At 41.1% G+C, this 24444-nt stretch overlaps 1 protein-coding gene across 1 annotated transcript in view; it reads right to left on the bottom strand.

Moving 5' to 3' along the window:
• RLP4 (receptor like protein 4) overlaps positions 1-24444 on the bottom strand; it is a 196648-nt gene that overhangs the window by 52834 nt on the left and 119370 nt on the right. The window contains exons 5-6 of the mRNA XM_089453211.1: positions 2105-2176; positions 1479-1550 (exon numbers count right to left, since the gene is read on the bottom strand). Coding sequence (XP_089309337.1) covers positions 1479-1550; positions 2105-2176 — 144 coding nt within the window. The remainder of the gene's footprint in view (positions 1-1478; positions 1551-2104; positions 2177-24444) is intronic.

The following is a 24444-nucleotide window of genomic DNA, read 5'->3' as shown; positions in this document are numbered from 1 at the left end:
TTGTTATTGTTTTCTTGAGGCATGGGTTTCATGCTCAAGAAGAATTTATTTTAGAGGTCAAGCTCCCATTGAGAGCTTCTAGGACTTATGAGTCAATGTCATGTATGAATGACCCATTTGGGCATGTCACATATTGTAAAAAGAAATTATTAGAGTCAAAGTAAAGTCAAAATAACCCTCCAAGGCCAAGTCAAATGCATGCAACAAGTCGGCCTAAGGGGCAGTGACAAGTCGGCCTATTTGATGTGTCAAGAAGCCTATATATATACAAGGCTAGTCGACCACTTTGAAGGGCATTCAAGTAGCATCATAGAAGTTCGATCATTGGACAAGAAAGAGTCTCATATCAAGCAAAGAAGAGGAGGAAGATTGAAGAGATTTTTGGAGCTGTTTTGGGCTAATTATGTTCACACGTGTGAGGAGACTAGGGTTTATCCTACAGCAGCAAATCAAAGAGACAGTCAACTCAAGGAGGCCGAAACAAGTCAAGGAGAAAGGTTATCTTGCAGGCCGAAGTCACAAAGGGACTAGCACAAGCCTAGAGAAGGAGAAAAAGGGCTAAAGTTGCCCTAATTCTGTCACTCGTACAGAAGTTGCAGTCATCTACTAGAGGCCGAGAATTTCAGACTAGGGTTGCAGTGCCAAGGGTTAAAGTTGAAGGAAAAATTGCAGCAGTATCAAGAAGAAGTTGACTTTGACTCAAGGCAAGGATTGACTTGGTCTTGGAAGGGTTGTTGGTCAAGGGTCTAGGTATTGGAATTCATCAATTGAAGATTCTATAAGAAGAAGAATTATTGTGGGTTTTCCTCTCAAGTTTGGAGAGGTTTTGGCCCTGGCTGATCACCTACATCTTGTGTACTTTGTCTTATTGTTCTTTATGGTTTGATAGCTGTATAATAATCAAGTGAAAAGAAGAAGCTAATCTAAAGAAGTAAAAACACATCACAAACAGTTATCATCATGAGAGAAATCACCTACATTGCTGCTCCTAGATTTCTCAACCGAAGGTTTTTCCTAAACACCATCGTTACACTCAATTACCATGGGCTCATCCTGAAACCCTAACATGTATCAGAAATGTGAATCATAAATTCATCTACATTAGTATCTTGGAGTTCAAAGCTAGTTTATTTGGTACATTTCCCTATTGCATGATTCAAAGATAAATCAATTAGTAGTTAACCAAACCCATTATTCTTCCATGCACAAAAAGTGTGCTCCTACAATAACAAAAAACAAGTATGTGCAATCGGCATATTCATTGACAACTGATCTGATATTTCAAAATAGTATATTATGCAAAATCAAATAAAAATCACAACCATCAAATGGCCACACCCCAATCAATGATAGAATAAGTCCAAAAATAGTGTGGCAGTACCCCACAAAATTTTGCATTTAACAATATTAATGTGCTAATTATCCAACTATGTACTACAAAGAATATTGAAAAGGGATAGGGATATTAAAGCCCTCACAAGTACTCTAGGGTTTGAAGAGTCCCAAGTGCAGGCGGAATAGCTCCTTGTATACTGTTGCCACTCAAATTTCTGCACACCGAAGCATCAATTGATTATAAGAATGTAACTTGATGAAATTATAAGGTTTAAATTTCTCCTGCAAAGCTTCTCTTCCATATCTCATTCTTGGATGCAAGTTGCAATTGCATAAATATGCATATATCAGTTTCATTATTATAAACAACCATTATAAAATCTGCAAAGATGTGATATTCTTTCCTTTGTTGAATAGTGGGAGAAAACACACTACAAGCCATAGATGAATCTGTATGTGGACATTTGCTTCAGTATCGTTACAATTCAACTACTTTGTAACTTTATTGCCTTGAATTATGTTTCATTACATGCTTATAGAAAACTCAGTCAAATATTGTCAAGCACTGCCCATCATGAAGCTTACAGAACAAAAATAGCAGCACAAACGGGAAAAAGCATCCGAGCAACAAAGAGATTGTGAAAACTGATAATTATCCAATCTAGATGCATAAAAGCTAAAGAATGAAATGCCCAGAAGTTATGAGATTGCTGTCCAAAAGGCTGGCCTTTGAGTCAGAAGTTTTGCCAAAGGGAGACAAAGAACATACATGCTCTGTAACTGTTGCAAATTTGCTATGTCATCACTTAGGAATCCCTTCAATCCTTGGTTGTCAAGACCTCTGCAAACGTTCAGACATGTCAGATTTAAAGTATCAGTTTTCTTTCACAATATCCTAGCATGTGAAAATTCCAAAACTTGTTTGTAAACTTAATTTCAACGAAGCTATTTTGGCAGTCTTTACTGCCTATGTCAAGACCCAAAATGTGGACATGTACAAATTTAATTTGAAGAAATGACTTCAATCTACATAAAAATAATGTGTCCAACTAAGAATATTCCATATCATGCTGAAGATTGAAATTTGAAACCATTCTAATATTTATCTCGCAAGCAACAACTTCATCGTGTCTATATTGAAATTCCAAAAATACACATGAAAGGGAGTTTGCAAGGATGTTTTCCATATACTTGCCAGTCTTTGATAAACAGAATAAAGTTTCAGAAGAAATATTCAAAATGGGGCCTACTTTTTAGAAAAACGATAACTAATTGTCATCTTTTAAGACTGTCAGTTAAACTTGAAATCAACACTGAGCATGGTCCTCTCTTCGACCTCCTACCAACCATAGGCTACAGCTTTGTAAAGCTCAACCTGTCCCAGGCATCATGTTTCCTACAGCTGAATTTCTTTGTTTATTTCTGTTATGTCACAAAGCTCCTGACATATCGTCAGAAAAGCTAAAACTTTCCCACCTATGTAGCATTTGGAGAAGCCTGCTGAGTCTTCTCACTAATCCTGTATCTACTTGCCCTTCTGTCATTTTTCAGTTATTGAACATAAACCATATTTTTGACCATTGAAAAGCTGTAATTCAGGAAGGGAGAATCTTAGTGCCTTAATCATTTTTCCACCAAATGACAAAAAATGATGGCCGGGATACCTCTATTATTAGTGGCAATGGTTGGGGAGAATGTTAAAGCATAAAGCTCCAAAGGCACAATTGTTACTAGCTTCATCTCAGCATCAGCAAGAACTTTCTGCTACTCAATACTCTAGGTATTGTCTATAACAGTCTCTATTTGGTCACCAAGCCCTCTAGTTAGAGTCTCGTTACTTTATTTTTATGAAATCAGAAATCTTTGTCTTATTAACGGCAACATTATAAAAGTAGAAAGCCAACTGCTTCTCTAAGGATGAGATACCATTACACCATAAATTTGCCGTTACTAAGCCTTTACGCCGACCATTTTTTACTGTAGTGTACTTTAAAAGAAAGGCTAGAACCTCATTTTGATCATTCTATTTTGGCATTCAATTTCTGAATTGGAAGGTTTGCTTGAGTTGTTTAGCTAAGTCAACCAGTGCTGCTTAGCACAGGGATTTCCAAGCGGAGAATCCCAACTCTCTTTCTGTGAACCTTGAGTGTCACCCTAGGAGAGAAATTTTGAGCTGATTGGATACTTCTTTTCCTACATTTTGTGAGATATTTCATCTCTACATCAGGTGGGATGAATTTTTCAAGAGGGCAAAGTAGCAGAAATAGAGTTGCTTGGAGGAGGAGATTGTCAGGGAAATTTGCCTCAAGAATTTGCAAAAATATCACTTGGAGGAGAATGACTTTCCTTGTGGAGTTTCAGAGCCCGATATTGCTGCATTTGTGTGGGCCGAATTATTCTTCCTTAGGGCCTGCGCAAGGGTTTTCTGGGTCGTTTTTGCTGAAGCAATTGTTGCAACCTTGTGCTGAGAAATAGTTGGAATTTTACTCTATCATTTCAGTGATATCTTTCAGTGGTTTCTCAGTTATTTTGGTGGAGGATTTTGGGTGGAGCAGCTGTAGATTTTCTGGTGGGACGCAGAGCTAGGCAGTGAGTGACTTCACTTGATTTTTGGGTAATTCCAAGATGTTGGAATTAGCCCAAAGGTTTTCTGGGTTTTGTTTGTCCGGGTTTGGAGAGCAATGTCCTAATTTTTCAGAATTTTTAAAGTAGATTTGAGGCCTCAAATATCAATTTGCCTCCAACAGCAGCAGCAGTAAATTTTTGGGCAAAGCATACAACCCATGAGCCCATTTCAGCGTGGAGTTTTCTTCATTTTCACCTGGGTTTTGCATGCTCGCTTTAGCAAGCCCGGGTGCATTTAGTCCACTATATTTTGTACTTAGCTTTTCATTGGATATTTAATAAAATGGCTCAGCTCTATTGTTTCTGCTCAATAGTATTCTAAATTTCTTGTTCTTGAGGAGTTTTTTGAAGATATATTTATTTGTTTATTGTAGCTAGTTCATGTTTAGATCTTTCACTGTATTTCTCTAGTTAGAATATTACAATGGTATCAGAGCATGTTCTTGGTCGGCTGTGGGCTTGAGAGCATGGCATGACAAGACCATTTGGTGGAGTTGTTTATCGTCCTAGAGATAGAGGCGGAGGTAGAGGAAGGGGTTGTGGTAGAGAAGACGAGCCTTAGCATCTTTCTGATACAGAGTTTGAGAATGCTAGGAACTACATGGGGAACAATGGTGATGAGAAACCTAGGTAGGGTGGGCGTGACCCACTACTGGAAGAGTTGGCCAGATCCAATCAACAAATGATGGAAATGATGAGGCAGATGATAGCACTACAATTGCAGAATATGCAAGGAGTACCTCAAGGTGGTGGAGGAAACAATGAAGGAGAAGGAGGTTCTAGAATAGGAGAAGGGAGCCATGTGCCTCCACACACAAACCACACATATGGTCAGACTCCTAGAGGCATCAGTATTTGGGGAGATTCCACCAAAAAGGCCACCAAACAGAGGGTTCGAGCACACCACTAAGCTAGAGGAGGGGGTACACACAGTGATCACCACTCCCTACAGGCATCCCAAGGCATACCAGGATAAGATTGAGAGAGCTATACAAGAGTTGTTGAGATTGGGACATATCAGGCCTAGCTCGAGTCCTTACGCTTCTTCAGTAGTGTTGGTGAAAAAGAAGGATGGGACCTTTCGCATGTGCATAGACTATAAAGCCCTCAACAAGAAGACATTGAAGAACAGGTATCCTATTCCACGCATTGATGAGCTGATGGATGATCTTAGAGGAGCCAAGTACTTCTCTAAGATAGATTTGCATTCAGGGTACCACCAGATCCGTGTGAGGGAGCCACTACAAACAATTTGAGTTCTTGGGGATGCCCTTTGGGCTAACCAATGCACCAGCCATGTTTCAGTCTTGTATGAACCATGTGTTCCGCAAGTAGTTGTGACGCTATGTTTTGGTATCCTTTGACGACATCTTGATATATAGCAGGACTTGGGAAAAGCACCTCCAACACTTGGAGGAGGTCTTACCCATACTAGAGGAGCAGCAGATGTATGCAAAATTGTCCAAGCGTGAGTTTGGATTGACGGAGATGTTATATCTTGGACCTGTGATTGGGGATGATGGAGTACGGGAGCATCAGAAGAAGATTAGGGCCATCTTGGATTGGCCTACACCCAAGAATGTGACAAACTTGAGGGGATTCGTGGGCATCCATACTTATTATAGGAGGTTCGTAAAAGGGTTTTCCCAACTAGCAGCACCCCTCACAAATTTAACGAAGAAAGGGGCTTTTGAGTGGAGTGATGGTTTTGAGAAACCTAGGGGCAGTAGATTAGATGGTTTCTTTTACTTTGATAACTACTTGTGAAGTATTTTTACTTAACTTAATTAGCTCCTTCTTTCACTTCATTATATTTAGTGTTCTTATCATCAAACAACTACCAAACCATAAGAACAATGAGACAAGAGGACACAAGATATAGGCGATCAACTAGGGCCAAATGCTCTCCTCTTGAGAGGAAAACCCACAACAATTCTTCTCTTCTTATAGAACTTCAAATGATGAATTCCAAGACCTATGACCCTTGACCAAAACCCCTCCAAGACCAAGTCAAATCTCCTTTGAAGAACTTTCTTCTAGCAAAGTCAACCTAAGTCAATCCAGCTTCTCAACTGCTGCAACTCTTTGCTTCGACCTTAACTTCGGACCTGCTACTAAGACTGCAATTTTCGGCTACTGCAAAAACCCTAGTTTCTGCATGTGTGGAAGAATAAGGTGCGTTTACCCTCTTTTTCTCCTTCGCTTGGGATGGATTCTTATCCTCGAAAACTCGACTTGCAATGGAGACTTCTTAAGAGACAAATCTCGGCTTCCTTGTGTGACTGTAATTCAGTACTTCTCCAGCACAAGGTAACCCTAAATATCTCGCACGTGTGAGGTGAATAGCCCAAAAACAATCCTTTAAAACCTTGCTTTCCTCTTCCTTAGATTCTCCTTCCCTCTGCTAGGTATCCTTTTTCTCTTCTTGCGCTTCCACGAACTTGATTGATGTCCTTTTGCAAATGAGGTCAAGTCCTATATATAGTCTTCTTATTGCACCTTGTAGGTTGACTTGTCACTATCCTTAAGCAGACTTTTCTCTTGTGAAGGCCGACTTGTTGCTTGCACATTGACTAGCTTTTGGAAGGGTTTTTTACTCTATTTTTGACTCAAATAAATTTTCTTAACAATATGTAACATGCCCAAAAGGGTCTTCCATACATGATAATAACTCAGTTGACTTGTAGACTCAATGACACAAGCCCTAGAAGCACTCAATGGGTGTTTGACATATAAAACAAATGACCTCGAGCATGAAACCCATGCCTCAAGAATAATAATAATATTTTTTTTCTTTTTATATCAAATATATAAAATCATGATTACATGTCATTATGAAGACCAATCCTAGTTACATATTTCAACACCCCCTCTTAACTAGGGAGGTATTCATAATCCATACAAGGTACTTGGACATTCTTAAACTGAAGAATTCTCATAAGAAGAGTCGGATTGGTAAGCCATCTCATAAGTTACTTCCTTAGCTTATGCCAGAGCATCTCATCAAACCAACCAGCATTGTCATGTAGCAAGGCCTTGACTAACAGCTCTATCTCTCCACAAGATCAGAGCACAATGCTGGCGAGACCAATCATTGGTAAACACCATCATCATTGTCTCTCAAGGCACATACCCCACCCGGCTGTTCACAGGGTATGTCCTTTTAGGACAATTCCTATCTTAGAATAACACATCCTCAAGGAATTTCCTCTTCAACTACTCTTGCCTATTAGATGCCCTACCACATCCTCAAAGAGTGTCAGAATCAATCTCAGATGCTTACCCAATCCTCCATTCGTTCTTCACAATATGAAGACAAGAATGATGTGTCTATATCTCCCTCTTAACTAGCAAAGATATTCCTATAAAAAGGAATATACCCAAGCTCCTCTTATCCAGGGACTTGTCCAAGCTACTTCTTATCTAGGGACTTGTTACCAACAACGGTCATCTGCTCTTTGGTTGAGATCATGGCTATTTTAGTTGCTCATAGGGCTTCTCCTTTCGATGTCATGAATTTCATCTTCATAATTCTGGAGCCTTCATCTTCTAGGTTTTTCTTCGTAAGGCATCGACCATCCATCACTTTCCTTCAACGAACCATATCAGTCATGTCATCCTTCTCTTTATCGGAAAGTGATCTTCTAGTCCACATCTGGATTTTCTTCATTCAGCTACCACTTCCAAGTCATGTTACTTTCATGATCTTCCATCCATTCCCATGAGTACGAGTTGTAGGTAACATCTACAGCTCTCCTTCGGTAGCCTTGTTTCAACACAACCAGATGTTGTTCAAAAATCAAAATGAACATCAAATCAAAGTTACTTTTTATGATGGACTTTCATCATAACATCTGCTTGCTTGCAACAACAACATCCTGCCTATTCATAGACACATCTCCAAGATATTCAATGTCAAGGGTCTCCTTCCTTTACAGATTTCATCAGAGTCTTCATACCTTCTCTATGGAGATGTCATAGCCAATTCTTCTAGTCATAGGATGTTGATCACTTATCTTATGTGACTATAGTTGCATCTTTCATGAATTCTTCTTCCTTTCTTCGCATATTACATCCTAGAAACTTCTATACATAGTTCTTTCATCTTTGTTAACTACCTCATATTCATTATGAGGACATATTATGTTGATTTCATCATGTAAATATGTGAACTAGCTCAAGACATGTGCCTTCATGCATCTTACCAAAGGAAGAGATTATTTTTCTTCGATCATGCTCATGAGTTAGAGCATTTACCCATGCTATCTGCAACTATATGATGACATGACTTAATCTATCAAATATATTCATACCTCTTTTCTCCTTTTGGTCATCTAGACTTCCTTCGACAACTTCCTTTCCTTGCTTGAAAGTTCTTCAATCAAGTTGCACGCCTTTATTTTCATACCATCATCCTTCTCAGGGTGGAATTATTAGCAAGACACTTGCCTCTTCCAAGTAGAGGTGATCCTTCTAATGAAGATTGCAACAAAGGATCATTCTGCAAATGCTCCTTCCTAATGATGATGTTGTATGTTGAATTCTTTCTATGCTAGATGACTATCTTCTACTTATGCTTTCAATGAGGTTACCATGAGCTACTTCCTTTCTATCATGATGGCCGCTACAACCATGTAGACTTCTACTTCAGCTATCCTTTCAAGCTTCTATAATGATGTCATGAGCTCTCTTCAATCGTATGCTTTTAATATGATGTGACCTTCTAATACGATGCATCCTATCATACTTGCAATGCCTCCTACCATGATAGCTATCTTTTACAAAACTGAAAAGAACTAAGTGAAGAAGATTATCTCAGTCATAGTAGAGATCTTTCACTTCTTCCTTCTTTGATCTCTTCTTCTCAGGTTCTTCCACTTCTTCGGTGACATGGGCTTCATTCCTTTCTTTCCTTTTCTTGTTCTCCTTATTGATTTTCGAACAATCTCTCCTAAAATGCCAATATTCCTAACAGCCATAGCATTGGATCTTTGACATATCTATCTTCTTATTTTTCTGAGGACCAAATCTTCCAAATTTTCCTTTTCTCTTTGTTGATACCTAATCCGAAACGAATGAGGTGAAGCCGGACAGTCATCTAGAAGATGAACTGATCCGTTTTGTATTTGTATAAATAAAGTGCTAGCTAATGAATAAATCAATCAGTGTTTTCTCTCGTTCAAATGAGGAGTTACCCTGGCCTGACATGGTATCAGAGCACAGGTCCCAAATTGGTTGTAACTCCTGGTCTGTTCTGTCCTGAACGCCTCTGCCTGACACTGCCCTCTCATGAACGCCTCTGCCTGACATGAGACTGCGCCCTCTGCTGAGGGATTCCTGACACTGCTGACACTGCTGAGACATGGAGACTGCGCCCTCTGTCCGTGGTATACGTTGATGCGTTTTTGATGTTGGTAAAAACCTATTTCCTTCTATTCAAACGAAACTGATGGTGCCTTCATGACTGCGTTAATGGTGTGTTTTGTGACTTCTGCTCATCTGGAAAGCAACGTTTAATGTATTTGATGCTGTGTTTAATGTATTGTTGCTGCGCTTAATGTATTGAGAATGCGTTTGTAAAGAGAAAAAATGCGACTGCGTTTTTCATAACGGTGACTGCGTCTCATATAATGGTGGCTGCGGTCTTATGAAGACTGCGTTTTCTGACATGCTGTGTTTAATGTATTGTTGCTGCGCTTAATGTATTGAGAATGCGTTTGTAAAGAGAAAAAAATGCGACTGCGTTTTTCATAACGGTGACTGCGTCTCATATAATGGTGGCTGCGGTCTTATGAAGACTGCGTTGTCCGAACCCAGACTTTGGTAAAGAGTGCCATTATTCAGGTTGATGCTGCTCCTTTCCGTCAGTGGTATGAACAGCACTACGCTCAGGATATTGGCAGGAAGAAGAAGGCGATTCTTATCATTCCTTTCTTGTAATTTCCTTTGTTGAGGAAACCCGTGTTTTGTCGGTGGGTTTGAGCTTTGTTGATATAACAGATGCCGAGTTTTTTGTATTGATGTATTGAGAATGGTATTGACTGCGTTTGTTTGTAAAGACTGCTCCATGGCATCAAAGCTGCGTTTGTTTGTAAGCTGCTCCATGGTATTGGCTGCGTTTTGTTGGTATTGAGCGCCCTCTCTTTTTTTTAAAACAGAGATATATGTTGAGCGCCCTCTCTTTTTTCAAAACACTACATATGTTGAGCGCCCTCTCCTTTTTCAAAACAGTGACATATATATGAGCGCCATGTTTTTTGTTGAGCAGTGATATATGTAAGCAGTCATATATATATGAGTTGAACAGTGATATATGTAAGCAGTGAGCGCCCTCGTTTTATTAAACAGTGATATATATGAGCAGAGATATATTTTTTTTTTATAGAATGCATAAGGCTATTACATAAGAATTTTTTTTCCAGCAGAAGTCTTGCTGTGGCATAAGAATTTTTTTTTCTCCAGCAGAAGTTTTTTATCAACAGAAGTTTTTTTTTAGCAGAGATATTTTACAGAATGCACTCAATCATTTCAATGGTCGGAATAGTTCTCACTGGCAAGGAGAACTATTCTGAATGGTCTCGGATGGTGAAACACACCCTCATCTACAATGAGCTGTGGAAAGGAGTGTGTGTCGGAGAAGAAGACAGAGACCCTGTGCAACCCACATCAGACAAAGAACTCGCCATTTGGGAAAACAAGAACAGCAAAGCCTTTGCATTGATCGCAGCATCTGTCAATGAGGAAGTAAGTCGTCATATTTCATCCTATTCCACTGCCTTTGAAGCTTTACAAAAGCTGAAAGAACTCTATGATACACATTCTGCACTTGAAGTTGTTCAGCTCATGATTAAACTCTTCACTCTTGAACTGAAAAATAATGATCCTCTTACTCTTGCATCTGAAATAAAGTCTATAGTGCATGATATTAAATCCACTAAGGTTGAGCTGGATATCTCTCTTATTGCCTTTCTCAAAGCACTCTATCCTACCTACTCTAACTATCTTGAGTCTTTACAAGCAAATGGAAATCTTAAAGATATAACCTTTGACACTCTTGTGAAAAAGTTTGCTGAAAGAGAGAAAGCCTTTGGAAAGAAAACAGTCCCTGAATCTTCTGAAGAGACTGTTTGCCTTGCTCATAAAGAAAAGCAGCCTGCTCAAGATTCTACAAGAGGAAGAGGTGGACGAAGAGGAAGAGGAAGATACTTCAGAGGCAGGGGGGGCAGACATCCTCAAGCAGAAAAGGCATATCTGCATTGCATTCGCTGCAAACGAAATGGATCACATGATGCTTCTACATGCAAGCTACCATGGGACAAAGTTGAGCAGAGAAGAAATCAGCAGAAAGGTAAAACTGATGACACAGACAAAGGTAAAGCACCTGAATCCGCTCACTATATTGAGGCACAATGTAACATTGGAGTAAATGAAGATTTGTTTAATGCTTCACTTGCTTCTTCAAAAAATGACTGGTTGCTTGATTCAGGAGCAACCTGTCATATGACTCATAGGAGAGATTTTTTTGAAGATTTCACTGACAATGTTGATGGAGCAGTATACTTTGCAGATCGGTCAAAAATCAAGCCATCAGGGCTTGGCACAATCAGGCTTAAACTGCCTGGTCTTCCAGACTTTCTTCTGGATCATGTTCTATATCTCCCACAGCTAAAGAGAAACTTGCTGTCCCTGGTCCACATCCGCCAGCAAGGTCACTCCATTCACATGTTTGATGGCAAGCTTGAGGTAAGAAAGGCATCTGACCACTCACTTGTCATGAGGGGTATAGAAGAAGAAAGACTCCTTAAACTGCAAGGAACCTCTGCTCATGCACAGCATTTCTCATATATTTCTCATCATGAAGAAGGTGCACTTCCATCAAGTTTATTATGGCATGCTAGATTTGGACATTTAAACTATGATAGTCTCCGCTTGTTGAAGAAAAATGGTGTTGCTGGTTTGCCTACAATTCCTAGAAAACATAAACAATGTGATGCTTGCATTCTAGGAAAGCACAGCAAACAGTCTTTTCATGATTCACATTCAAGAGCACATAGGAAGCTTGAACTTATTCATTCAGATTTATGTGGTCCAATGCCTGTTTCTTCTGCAAATGGAAATAAATATATCATGACATTTATTGATGATTACACCAGAATGTGTTGGGTTTACTTATTGAAGAACAAATCTGATGCTTTTCAAACATTCAAGAATTTTCATAAATGGATTGAAAATGATGCACAATCTCATATTGGGTCTATTCGCACTGATAATGGAAAAGAATATACATCAAATGAATTTGAACACTATCTTCGCCAACATGGGATTAAACATCAAACAACTGTGCCTTATAATCCTCAACAGAATGGTGTAGCTGAAAGAATGAACAGAACAATTTTGAATATGGTACGATCCATGCTTTTCTTCAAAAATGTAAAGACAATGTTTTGGGCTGATGCTGTTCTATGTGCTGCATATATAAAGAATAGATGTCCATCTAGTGCTATAAGAAACAAGACTCCTTATGAATTGTGGTATGGACATGTTCCTTCGGTAAAACATCTCAGGATATTTAGTTCCACCTGTTATGCTTTAATACCAAAGGTACATAGAAACAAACTTGGTGCTAGAAGTCGTAAGTGTATCTTCCTGGGGTATTCAAACACATCTAAAGCATACCGCCTTTATGATGAAGTAAATAAAAAGTTTGTTTTATCTAGGGATGTCATTTTTCTTGAATCATCCAAATCTGACAGTGTTGTTGAGCGGCAACTTGATCGCTTGGATAGATTCACAAAACCGAAATCATTTCAAGAGTTTGATAATCAGATTCCACATCTTGAAGGGGGGATTCCTATACTAGATCAACATGTGGAATCTTCTTCTGAAGAACAACCTCCCCTACATGACACTCCAACAACGGATGATGCTTTAAGTGATGTAATTGATAGAATTGGGAGACTCAATCTTGATTCAGACCCAACTCAATCAACAGAACAGCCTGGACCATCTCAGAAAGGTCCCCCAAAGTGGCTGACAAAGACACTTGAAAGTGTTCATCCTGATGAAATTGGAAAAACAGGAACTAGAAATTCAAACCGACAAGATGGAGGTGATGTAGATAACTCTAATTCACCTGTTGATATGGATGTCACTTATGATTGTGAATTGAACTTGTCTACAGATTTTGAACCAACTTCCTTCAAAGAAGCTGCTTCTCATGATGAATGGAAAGAAGCGATGCAGAAGGAGTATGATGCCCTCATAAAGAATGGCACTTGGAAGCTGGTTGATCCTCCATTTGGAACCAAACCAATTGGCTGCAAGTGGGTCTACAAGAACAAGTACAAAGCTGATGGCTCACTTGACAAGCACAAAGCTAGGCTTGTGGCAAAAGGTTTTGCACAGAAGGAAGGGGTCGATTATGAGGAAACTTTTGCTCCCACAGCAAAATGGGCCACCATCCGGACACTCTTTGCACTAGCTGCTCAGAATGGTTGGAAAGTCCATCAAATGGATGTAAAAACTGCATTCTTGAATGGAGATCTAAAAGAGAATGTTTTTATGTCCCAGCCTGAAGGATTTGCTGTGAAAGGACATGAACACAAAGTATGCAAACTTGTGAAGTCCTTCTATGGCCTCAAACAAGCACCACGAGCCTGGTATGAAAAACTAACTGAGCATCTTCTGAAACTCAACTTCAAACATTTTGATCTTGATGATGCAACTTTATTTGTAAAGAAAGTTGGCAAAACAGTTGTATATCTTGTGGTATATGTAGATGATCTTTTAATGACAGGGAACAATGAAAGCTATATTGCATCCATAAAGAAAGAATTAGGAAAAATTTTTGAAATGACTGATTTGGGCTATGTTCATTACTATATTGGCATTGAAGTAACCCAACATCCAAAGTCCATATTTCTTTCTCAAAAGAAATACATTGGAGATTTGTTAAACAGATTTGGCATGACAGAGTGCAATCCACTTTCTACTCCAATGGAACAAAACTTGAAGCTCACATCTATTGAAGGAAAAGAATTTGAGGATGCAACAAAGTATAGACAGCTTGTAGGAAGTCTCATCTACCTCACTACTACCAGACCAGACATTTCATTTGCTGTTGGAATCCTCTCCAGGTTTATGCAAAAGCCTTGTGAGGGACATTGGTCTGCTGCAAAAAGAGTTCTAAGGTACTTGAAGGGAACTCAAGACCTTGGAATCAAGTATACACAGGTGGACGACTTCAACTTGATTGGATACTCTGATTCAGACTTCGATGGAGACAAAGAAACAGGGGTATCCACTTCAGGATATACTATGAGTCTTGGATCAGGAGCTGTCTCCTGGAGATCACGCAAACAATCAGTACCAGCAGATTCCACAACAGAAGCAGAATATGTGGCAGCAGCTGAAGCAACGAAAGAAATTGTGTGGCTCAGGAAAATTCTTGAAGATTTGCAGGTAAAACAAATACAATCAACTCCACTCATGATTGATAACACATCTGCAATAAAGTTGGCCAAGAACCCAAAGTTCCATGATCGTACTAAGCACATCAATACTAAATATCATCTGATCCGACATCATGTTGAGGCCAAAACAATCCATCTTCGTCATTGTTCCACAAACGAGCAAATTGCAGACATCTTCACCAAAGCGCTTGGAAGAGAAAAACTTGAAAGATTCAGAATGATGCTTGGACTCACCAACATCCCTTCAGATTAAGGGGGGGAATGTTGACACCTAATCCGAAACGGATGAGGTGAAGCCGGACAGTCATCTAGAAGATGAACTGATCCGTTTTGTATTTGTATAAATAAAGTGCTAGCTAATGAATAAATCAATCAGTGTTTTCTCTCGTTCAAATGAGGAGTTACCCTGGCCTGACACTCTTAGCCATGGCAGCAAATGCTTGAACTTGTTCATTTGATTCCACATCACTTTTTGCTTTCAGCCTGGTTTCTTCAATTTTACACAATGACCAAAGTTCATTGAATGTGGTGGCTTCCTTCTTTCCATAGATGCTTGATACGAAGTTGCCCCATTCATCACGTAGTGCATTGAGCACCACAGTGGTCATCTCTTTGTCGAACATTATTTCCCCCAACACTTGCAGTTGGTCTCGTATTTGTCACACCCTCATAAGCTATGAGGCTAACCCTTCTTCCTTTGATGCCTCCATCTTATATAGCTCGATTCTCAAAGATATTACTTGTCCTACAGTGCTTACGAAGGACAATTCTACCAACTTATCATAAATGTCTTTTGACTTCTCCAATTTAGCTACATAAGGGTTGAGAGAATCCTTGATTGATTCTATAAGGATTTTTTGAGCCCTTATATCCCCCATCATATACATTGCTTGAGCTTGAGCTTCTTTTGGTGGTTCAATGATTGAACCCTTAACATGTCCAATGACTTCATTTTCTATGAGGATCAAAATTGTCCTCTCTTCCATGCAAGGAAATTTAATGACCCAACCAATTTATTACTTTCGTTGCAAAATGAAGTCATTTTGATAGAAGATTCAGTCATAGATATAAGGATACTTACATGTCAAGTGAAGGTGCACCTTTGATGGTGATATCTTCAACTTGATGTTTTTCTTGATTTTGATGATGATAACTTCCTTGAAGATGACAATACTTCTTCTAGAGATGTCCTTCTTCAAATATTATCGTGATGTGATCCTTTCTTTAAAGAGAGGAAGCTCACTTTGATTTCCTAGATGATGATGATGGCAATGCTTCTTCCTACTTCTCTTTGATGTAGAGACTTCAAGATGCTTCAATGTGTAGTCCTTCTTTCTTGGAGTGGAGGTGGGGTCCTTGAGGTCTTCTTCTCCCTGTAAAATGTGTGAGCTTCCCAAGAACGCTTCAAGTGTGGAACCCTTCTAAGATTTTGAGGTCTTATTTGATATTCCTTATTTCCTTCCTTCAAGATGATGAGTGGGTTAGTCTTTCTTGATGATTTCCTTGTGCTCAACCCTTGTGTATCCTTTCTTGATGGTTCGATGTCCTCTTTGATGCCTTGACCTTTCTTGATACTCCTTTTGATGGTTGTTTTATAAGTTGCCTTTCCTTGTCTTGTCACCTTAGCTCTGTAACCATGTTGAGAAATCTAGGGCAGCAAATTAGATGATTTCTTTTACTTTGATAACTACTTGTGATGTATTTTTACTTAACTTAATTAGCTTCTTCTTTCACTTGATTATATATAGTGTTCTTATCATCAAACAGCTACCAAACCATAAAGAACAATGAGACAAGAGGACACAAGATATAAGCGATCAGCTAGGGCCAAAACCTCTCCTCTTGAGAGGAAAACCCACAAGAATTCTTCTCTTCTATAGAACTTCAAATGACGAATTCCAAGACCTATGACCCTTGACCAAAACCCCTCCAAGACCAAGTCAAACTTCTCCTTTGAAGAACTTTCTTCTAGCAAAGTCAACCCAAGTCAATCCAGCTTCACAACTACTGCAACTCTTTGCTTCGACCTCAACTTTGGACCTGCAACTGGGACTGCAATTTTTGGCTACTGCAAAAACCCTAGTTTTTCAACATGTGGAAGAATAAGGTGTTTTTACCCTCTTTTTCTCCTTCGCTTGGGATGGCTTCTTCTCCTAGGAAACTCGGCTTGCAATGGAGACTTCTTGAGAGACAAATCTCGGCTTCCTTGTGTGACTGTAATTCGGTACTTCTGCAACAGAAGGTAGCCCTAAATATCTCACACATGTGAGGTGAATAACCCAAAAACAATCCTTAAAAACTTCACTTTCCTCTTCCTTAGATTCTCCTTCCCTTCGTTAGGTATCCTTTTCTCTTCTTGTGCTTCCACAAACTTGATTGATGTCCTTTTGCAAATGAGATCGAGTCCTATATATAGTCTTCGTGTTGTATCTTGTAGGCCGACTTGTCTCTTGTGAAGGCTGACTTGTTGCTTGCACATTGACTAGGTCTTGGAGGGTCTTTTGACTCCATTTTTTGCTCAAACAAATTTTCTTAACAATATGTAACATGCCCAAAAGGGTCTTCCATACATGACAATGACTCAATTACCTTCTTGTTCTTTTGGCTTGATGGGCAATTTTTTTTAATTTTTTTATTTTTTTTAATCTAAAGAGTGCACCCTTTGCCATGTATCATGAAGGATGGAGCCCCCTTTTTTCTTAGGATGCACCTTCAGTCCTTTAGGATGCACCTTCGGTGCTTTTAGGATGCAGTGAAGTGCATCATAAATATTCGCAAAACCCACCAACGAAAAACCCCCAACGAAACAACCCCCACACGCAATAAGGAACAAGCACACGGATGAGGTTAGGGAGCCAGGGGACAGCCTTGCCTCAACACAGTGGTGACACTCGTCCTGGTGATACAAGGGTGGACATGAGGGGACTAACATGACTCGCAGCCCATTGTTGGGGTGTCCCCCATTTTAGGTTAGGGAACCAAGACTACCTTGCTTCATTGCTATAGGGTACCACTCGTCAGGCATAATAACTGGTGGACCTGAGGGGACAGACTTGAATCCCAGTCCATCCTTGAGGATTAGGGTGTCCCAGCTAGCATCCCATATCTTAAGTGATTCCAAGCATAGAGGTGTTTAGGCACTTTTTAAAGGTGTGGCGTACTATTATTTGCACCCTAATGACTTAAGCGCTCATTATTGCATCACGCTCAATATTGCAGCTGCATTGAGTGAGCCGCATACGAGTATAACCAATTTCATTCCTGAGATGGCGTCAAACCCAGGAACACCATGAATAGTTGTAACCATGACTGATGGGAAGGGTCATTTTGACTCTAAAGTGGAAAACCTTTGAAGGGACCTGTTTTTTGTGTGATTTTTCTGCATGCCTGAAACATTCACTCTGGTTCTTTGGTGAATTGTCTTGTTTTAGTTCTGGTTCTTTTGGCTTGATGGGCAATATTTTTTATATTTTTATTTTTTATTTTTATCTAAAGAGTGCACCCTTTGCCGGGGGCATTTTTCTTGTAGACTCAATGACAAGCCCTAGAAGCATTCAATGGGTGCTTGACCTATAAAACAAATGACCTTGAGCATGAAACCCATGCCTCAAGAATAACAATAATAATTTTTTTTAATTTTATATCAAATATCTAAAATCATGATTACATGTCATTATGAATACCGAACCTAGTTACATATTTCAATAGAAGGGGTGCCAAAGGCTTTTGAGCGCCTCAAGAAGGTGACGATTAGTTGCCCTGTCTTGGCCCTTCTAGAGTTTTCATTCCCATTTGTCTTGGAATGCGATGCGTCAGGGGAAGGCATTGGAGTAGTTTTGTCACAGGGAGGTCACCCCATAACCTTTGAGAGCCGAAAACTTTAGCCACATGAGAGGTTATATCCCATATATGATAAAGAGATGCTAGCAGTCATACATGTGTTGGCTAAGTTTCGATAGTACTTAGTGGGGAACAAATTCAAGGTTAAGACTGATCACAACAGTTTTGATTTTTCTTGGAGCAGCAGAACTTGCAGGAGAGGTAGCAAAAATGGGTCAGTAAGATGCAAGCATATGATTTTGAGATTAAGTGTGTCAAGGGCAAGCAGGAAGTAGTAGTTGATGCATTATCACATAGCCCCACGACACTCTTTGATGGATATCATGCAGGATTTGAAGGCACAGCTTTTGGTGGAGTACTCCAAGGATCGACAGGCATGTGAGATCTTGGATGGTACTCATGGAGATGACAGGTACCGAGTGATGGAGTATGTTATCTACTACAAAGACAGGATTTATTTGGTACCAAGTTCACAGCTGAGGGAGAAGATCCTACACGCGGCTCATGACTCACCTTTGGCAAGGCATCAGGGATTCTACAAGACTTACAAGGCCATTAGGGAGACCTTCACTTGGCGGGGTCTTAAGAAGGATGGTTTGAAGCATATTAGGGATTGTGATACATGTCAGAGGAACAAGGGAGAGCACACATATCCTGTTGAATTGCTACAATATCTTTCTATTCTTGAGAGGAAGTGTGAGAGCATATCGATGGACTTTATCACAGGATTGCCAACAGTACGAGGGGAGAGATTGCATCTATGTGGTTGTTGACAGGCTAATGAAGTTTAAACACTTTTTCGTCATTCCAGCTTGATACTCAGTTTCACAGGCGGCTGAGTTATTTTTCTGGGAGGTGTTTAGGCTACATGGGCAGCCTAAGACGATTGCCAGTGACAAGGATGCCAAAATTATGGGAGGATTTTGGCAGGAGTTATTTCACCTTGTGGGAACAGAGTTGACTCCCAACACTAGTTACCACCCTCAGACAGATAGGTAGGCGGAGATAGTGAATAAGTCGTTGGAGGAATATTTGTGCAAATATGTGACTGGACAACAGAGAGCGTGGGTGAAGTGGTTGCACCATGGGGAGTATTGCTACAACGCCACATATCATATGTCCATAGGTATGACACCCTTTCGTGCTTTATATGGTTATGATGCACTGACTTTTGCTGATATGCTTTTTGGAGATAGCAGAGCTCCAGGGGCCAAAGATTGGCTACAGGAAAACTAAGATATACTTAGAGCACTCAAGCATAACTTGCAGATGGCACAGAACTGTTGGAATTTTTAAGTTTGACACATTAGAAACCCTCCATGCACTTTACTGATTTATTCCTACCTACTTGTTCTGTTACTTAACAAGTTATGCACAATGTAAATACTCAAAATAAACACTAGTGCATGCTCAACATATTACAGATCATCAACTGAAGGAAACAGAAACAAGCACACAAAATGACACCATTATTTTTGGACCAATGTCCCCAAAAAAACCCAATGCGGGAAAACCGATGCAACTATCTGAGAGTTTTCTTATTAAGCAATTTCAAAGTACAATCTCGGTGCCAAATCTGGCTTACCCAACAAAGATATTCCTTGGCAATAGTACCTCTCAGTCTAACACAAATGTCCTAGTTGAAACCCCGATAAACCTTTCGGCAACTCCTCAGCTCCAATCTGCCCCAGAAATCGCAACGTCTGCTTTTCTGGACTACGTAAGACTCTCTCTGCCCAGTATTGGCCCTGCGTCAGCCTGAATGGGCCTACGTCAGCCTGAATGGGCCTACGTCAGCCTTCTGGCCCTCTGCGTCAGCAACGCTGGCCTCTCTGAAGCACTGCGCAACTCTTGGCTGCCTTTGTGTGGCCCTATGTGAGCCCTGGCTACTACTACGTCACTCTCTCTGGCTCCTACGCTGATCTCCCGACACTATCTCTGCCTCTCTATCTCTCTGTACTTAATGCCCCTCAGCTACAACTCCGATCAAGGATTCTATCTCTCTTAGCAAACCCCGCTCTAGAGAATAGAATGACTGATCATCTGGTGTGTTCTCCAAGTGACCCTCAAGCCCCCTCTTATACTTTTTTCGTTGACATATCAACAACCAAGATTAAGTCCCTAATCAACGGCTAAGATTAGATCTAGCTTGATCCATGTCTTTTGGACCATTCTAACACAGTTTTATATTAATTCACATTAATATTTTATTTTCCCTAAGTTTAGACTTAGGGATTCCATTAAAAATATTAATTATTTTAATATTTCTCAAACTGTTTAGAATCTGCCCAAATCCTTTATGGGTACTGTAGATCTCATGTGCCCCAACCTCTCCACCAAATTTCGTGGCTAGAGCACATCCGATGCTAACCCAAATCAACACTCCCTCTTAGCGAGGATTGTGCTCTAGCAATACTCCTCACTGAGTATTACTCTGATAATCCGGCATCGGTCCCTGTGCTAATGCTAGGCCTGCTGCTGACATATCAACAACCAAGATTAAGTCCCTAATCAATGGCTAAGATTAAATCTGGCTTGATCCATGTCTTTTGGACCATTATAACACAGTTTTATATTAATTCACATTAATATTTTATTTTGACTCCATTAAAAATATTAATTATTTTAATATTTCTCAAACTATTGAGAATCTGCCCAAACCCTTTCTGCATATTGGAGATCTCATGTGCCCCAACCTCTCCACCAAATTTCGTTGCTAGAGCACATCTGATGCTACCCCAAATCAACACTCCCTCTTAGCGAGGATTGTGCTCTAGCAATACTCCTCACTGAGTATTACTCTGATCATCCAGCATCGGTCCCTATGCTGATGCTAGGCCTGCTACCCACCATCCCTTGCACTACTGCCCATGGTTCTGCCACTACCACTGTTGCATCTGTACAACAACTCCCTCTGCATCCATGCTACTGCTGGTCCTTTCTCCCAACACTGCATCCGCACTGCAACTCTTCTCATCATGCCGTATCGTGTTGCCCACTGCTGCACTGCAACTCATTTACTAAGAAGTAAGTAACTGATCTCCCAACTCTGACCTCTCTGTTGGGCTAGAGACCCTCCTATAGCTGAAGCTCCCTCTCTGACCTCTGTGTTGTTGCAACAACTCCCTGCATCTCGCACCATTGCACCCCTCTCTGTGCCATCCTACACTGGTGCAACACTCTCGTGCCTCTGGCACTACTGCAGCCTGCTAGCTTCGCGCTATCTCGGGACTCCTGCATTGTAGTTGTCTCTGCTGCTCCATCCGCATCCGTCTCTACCCACATCAACCAGTCCTGCTACTCCTCTATGGGGCTCCCGTAGCAAGGTATAATCCAAGAGGCTGGGTACCTCGAGGATCCTGCCCCTCATTGCTTGTAGTCCGCCTGACTACAGCTCGATGTCTCCCCACTTCCTCTCAAGTGGTGCGTGTGCACTCATGGAACAATCATCGTCTGTCTCCACTTCCTTCTCTGCCTTTGCTGGCATTGCCTTAGTCTCGGAAGACTCCCTTACTCTTCTTCCTTGGACACTAGGTCGCATAATGACCCAACTCCCCATAGTGGAAGCACTTGATCTTGGAGAGATCCTTCTTCTTCCGCTTTTCTTGCTTTCCCTTAGATGCTAGGGCAACATCTTCCTCCTCTTCCTTTTTGACTCTGATCCCCTTACTGCTGCTTCCCGCCTTTGACTATCGTCTGATCTCTTCTTGGCGAAGAGCTGCCCACATCTCATCCCAAGGTGGAAGTGTCCCTCTGCCCAGTATACTCTGGACAAATACCTCCCAGTCTTCTGAGACTGCATTCAAGGTTGTCCTCACCATCAATTCCTGATCCGGCGTGGCTTCTATGGCAGTCAACTGATCTCAGATCTCATTCAGTCCTCCGAGGAAGGTGTCAATCGGTTCTCCCTTCTTCATCTGATATGACCTCAACTGATTTTCTAGTAACATTCTTCTCTGCACAGAAGTATGTTGGTACAATTTCTTTAGGGCCTCCCACATCTCATTTGTCGTTTCCTTCTCGGCAATGTGTGGTACTACATGGTCCTTGACCCCGTCAAGGATGATGCTCTTGGCCCTCGCCATTGCCTCCTCGTACTTGTCGTTCTCAGCTGGGTCAACTAGGATAGATATCGTCTTCAAGGCAAAGTACTTGACACGATTTCTGTCAAGTGCGGATAAGATTCTGGCCTTCCAGACTGTGAAGTTTAACGCTCCATCTAGCCTGTCCCGGTCTCTTACTCCGTGTAGTGCCATGATGCTCTTCTACTTCCCTCCTGGAAGTTCTCGATGTGACTCCCTCTGAGTCTCGATTTCCCTCCTCGAAATCCTTCTGCCGATATTGACATGCCCCCTACTCTGATCATCTGTGCAACCGCACCACTGATCCGTATTTCTCGGCTAGAAACCCTCAATAGCAACTCCCTCCTCTTGGCCTTGCCCTGTCAAGTACTGTTCTAACTACAGTACCTCACCAGCTCCACTCTGCAACTTTCCCACAGCCTCCTAAACCCCAGCAACCTGAAGGTGAGAGCTCCTAGGCTCTGCGCAATCCCGACACCAACAACCTGGCCTCCTCAGCCAACTACGTCAGCCCTCTTAGCTTCTACATGAGTCTCCCTTTGCCTCCCTTAGCCTCTGCGCTGCCTCTTCCTAGCTCACCCTTGATGACGCAGGCACTGTGTCACCCTTCCCTTGTTGCTGCTCTGCTAGAAACAACTTCTATCGCTCGAGATAGCGGTTTTCTGTTGCTATTGCTCCGCTCGACTGATGTCCTCAGTTCTCCTGTGATCTGCAACCACCCTCTGATACCATGTTGGAATTTCTAAGTCTGACACATTAGAAACCCTCCATGCACTTTACTGATTTATTCCATTCTACTTGTTCCGTTACTTAACAAGTTATTTACAATGTAAATACTGAAAATAAACACTAGTGCATGCTCAACATATTGCAAATCATCAACTCAAAGAAACATAAACAAGCACACAAAATGACACCGTTATTTTTGGACCAATGTCCCCGGAAAAACCCAATGCGGGAAAACCAGTGCAGCTATCTGAGGGTTTTCTTATTAATCAATTTCAGAGTACAATCTGGGCGCCAAATCTGGCTTACCCAACAGAGAATTTCCTTCGCAGCCGTACCTCTCAGTCTGAGACAAATGTCCCAGCTAAAACCCCGAATAAACCTTTTGGCAGCTCCTCAATTCCAATCTGCCCTAGAAGCCCCAACGTCTGCCTTTCTGGACTGCGTCAGCCTCTCTCTGCCCAGCACTGGCCCTGCGTTACCCTAAATGGGCCTGCGTCAGCCTCAGGAGGCCCTACGTCAGCCTTCTGAGCCTCTGAGTCAGCATCGCTAGCCTCTCTGAAGCACTGTGCAGCTCCTGGCTGCCTCTGTGTGGCCCTGTGTCACTCTCTGGCTCCTACACTGATCTCCCAGCACTATCTCTACCTCTCTATCTCTCTGTACTCAATGCCCCTCAGGTACAACTCTGATCACTGATTCTATCTCTCTTAGCAAACCCCGCTCTAGAGAATAGAATGATTGATCATCTGGTGTGTTCTCCAAGTGACCCTCAAGCCCCCTCTTATACTTTTCTCGTTGACATATCAACAGCCGAGATTAAGTCCCTAATCAACAGCTAAGATTAGATCTGGCTTGATCCATGTCTTTTGGACCATTCTAACACAGTTTTATATTAATTCACATTAATATTTTATTTTCCCTAAGTTTAGACTTAGGGACTCAATTAAAAATATTAATTATTTTAATATTTCTCAAACTGTTTAAAATCTGCCCAAACCCTTTCTGGGTATTGGAGATCTCATGTGCCCCAACCTCTCCACCAAATTTCTTGGCTAGAGCACATCTGATGCTACCCCAAATCAACAAGAACCAACAAAAGTTATATGCAAACAAGGGCAGAGTAGAGCGACATTTTAAGGGGGGAGATTTAGTTTTCCTGAGATTGCACCCATACAAGCAATCGACACTGAAGCAAAAGAGAGTTGAAAAGCTCCATCCTCACTTCTATGGGCCATACAGGGTGATCCGACAAGTTGGAGAGGTAGCTTATGAGTTGGAGCTTCCACCAGGAAGCACGGTGCATAATGTGTTTCATGTCTCTTGCCTGAAAAAGGCTTTGCGACAACATGTGATGGCCGCCACTA

Source organism: Pinus tabuliformis, chromosome X, assembly GCF_031772625.1.
Source record: "Pinus tabuliformis cultivar Carrire ecotype Pingquan chromosome X, CPIR1, whole genome shotgun sequence".
In the NCBI taxonomy this organism is placed as follows: Eukaryota; Viridiplantae; Streptophyta; class Pinopsida; order Pinales; family Pinaceae; genus Pinus; species Pinus tabuliformis.
Note: the sequence above shows the minus strand (reverse complement) of the source record. Positions and strands in the feature narration are given on the sequence as shown.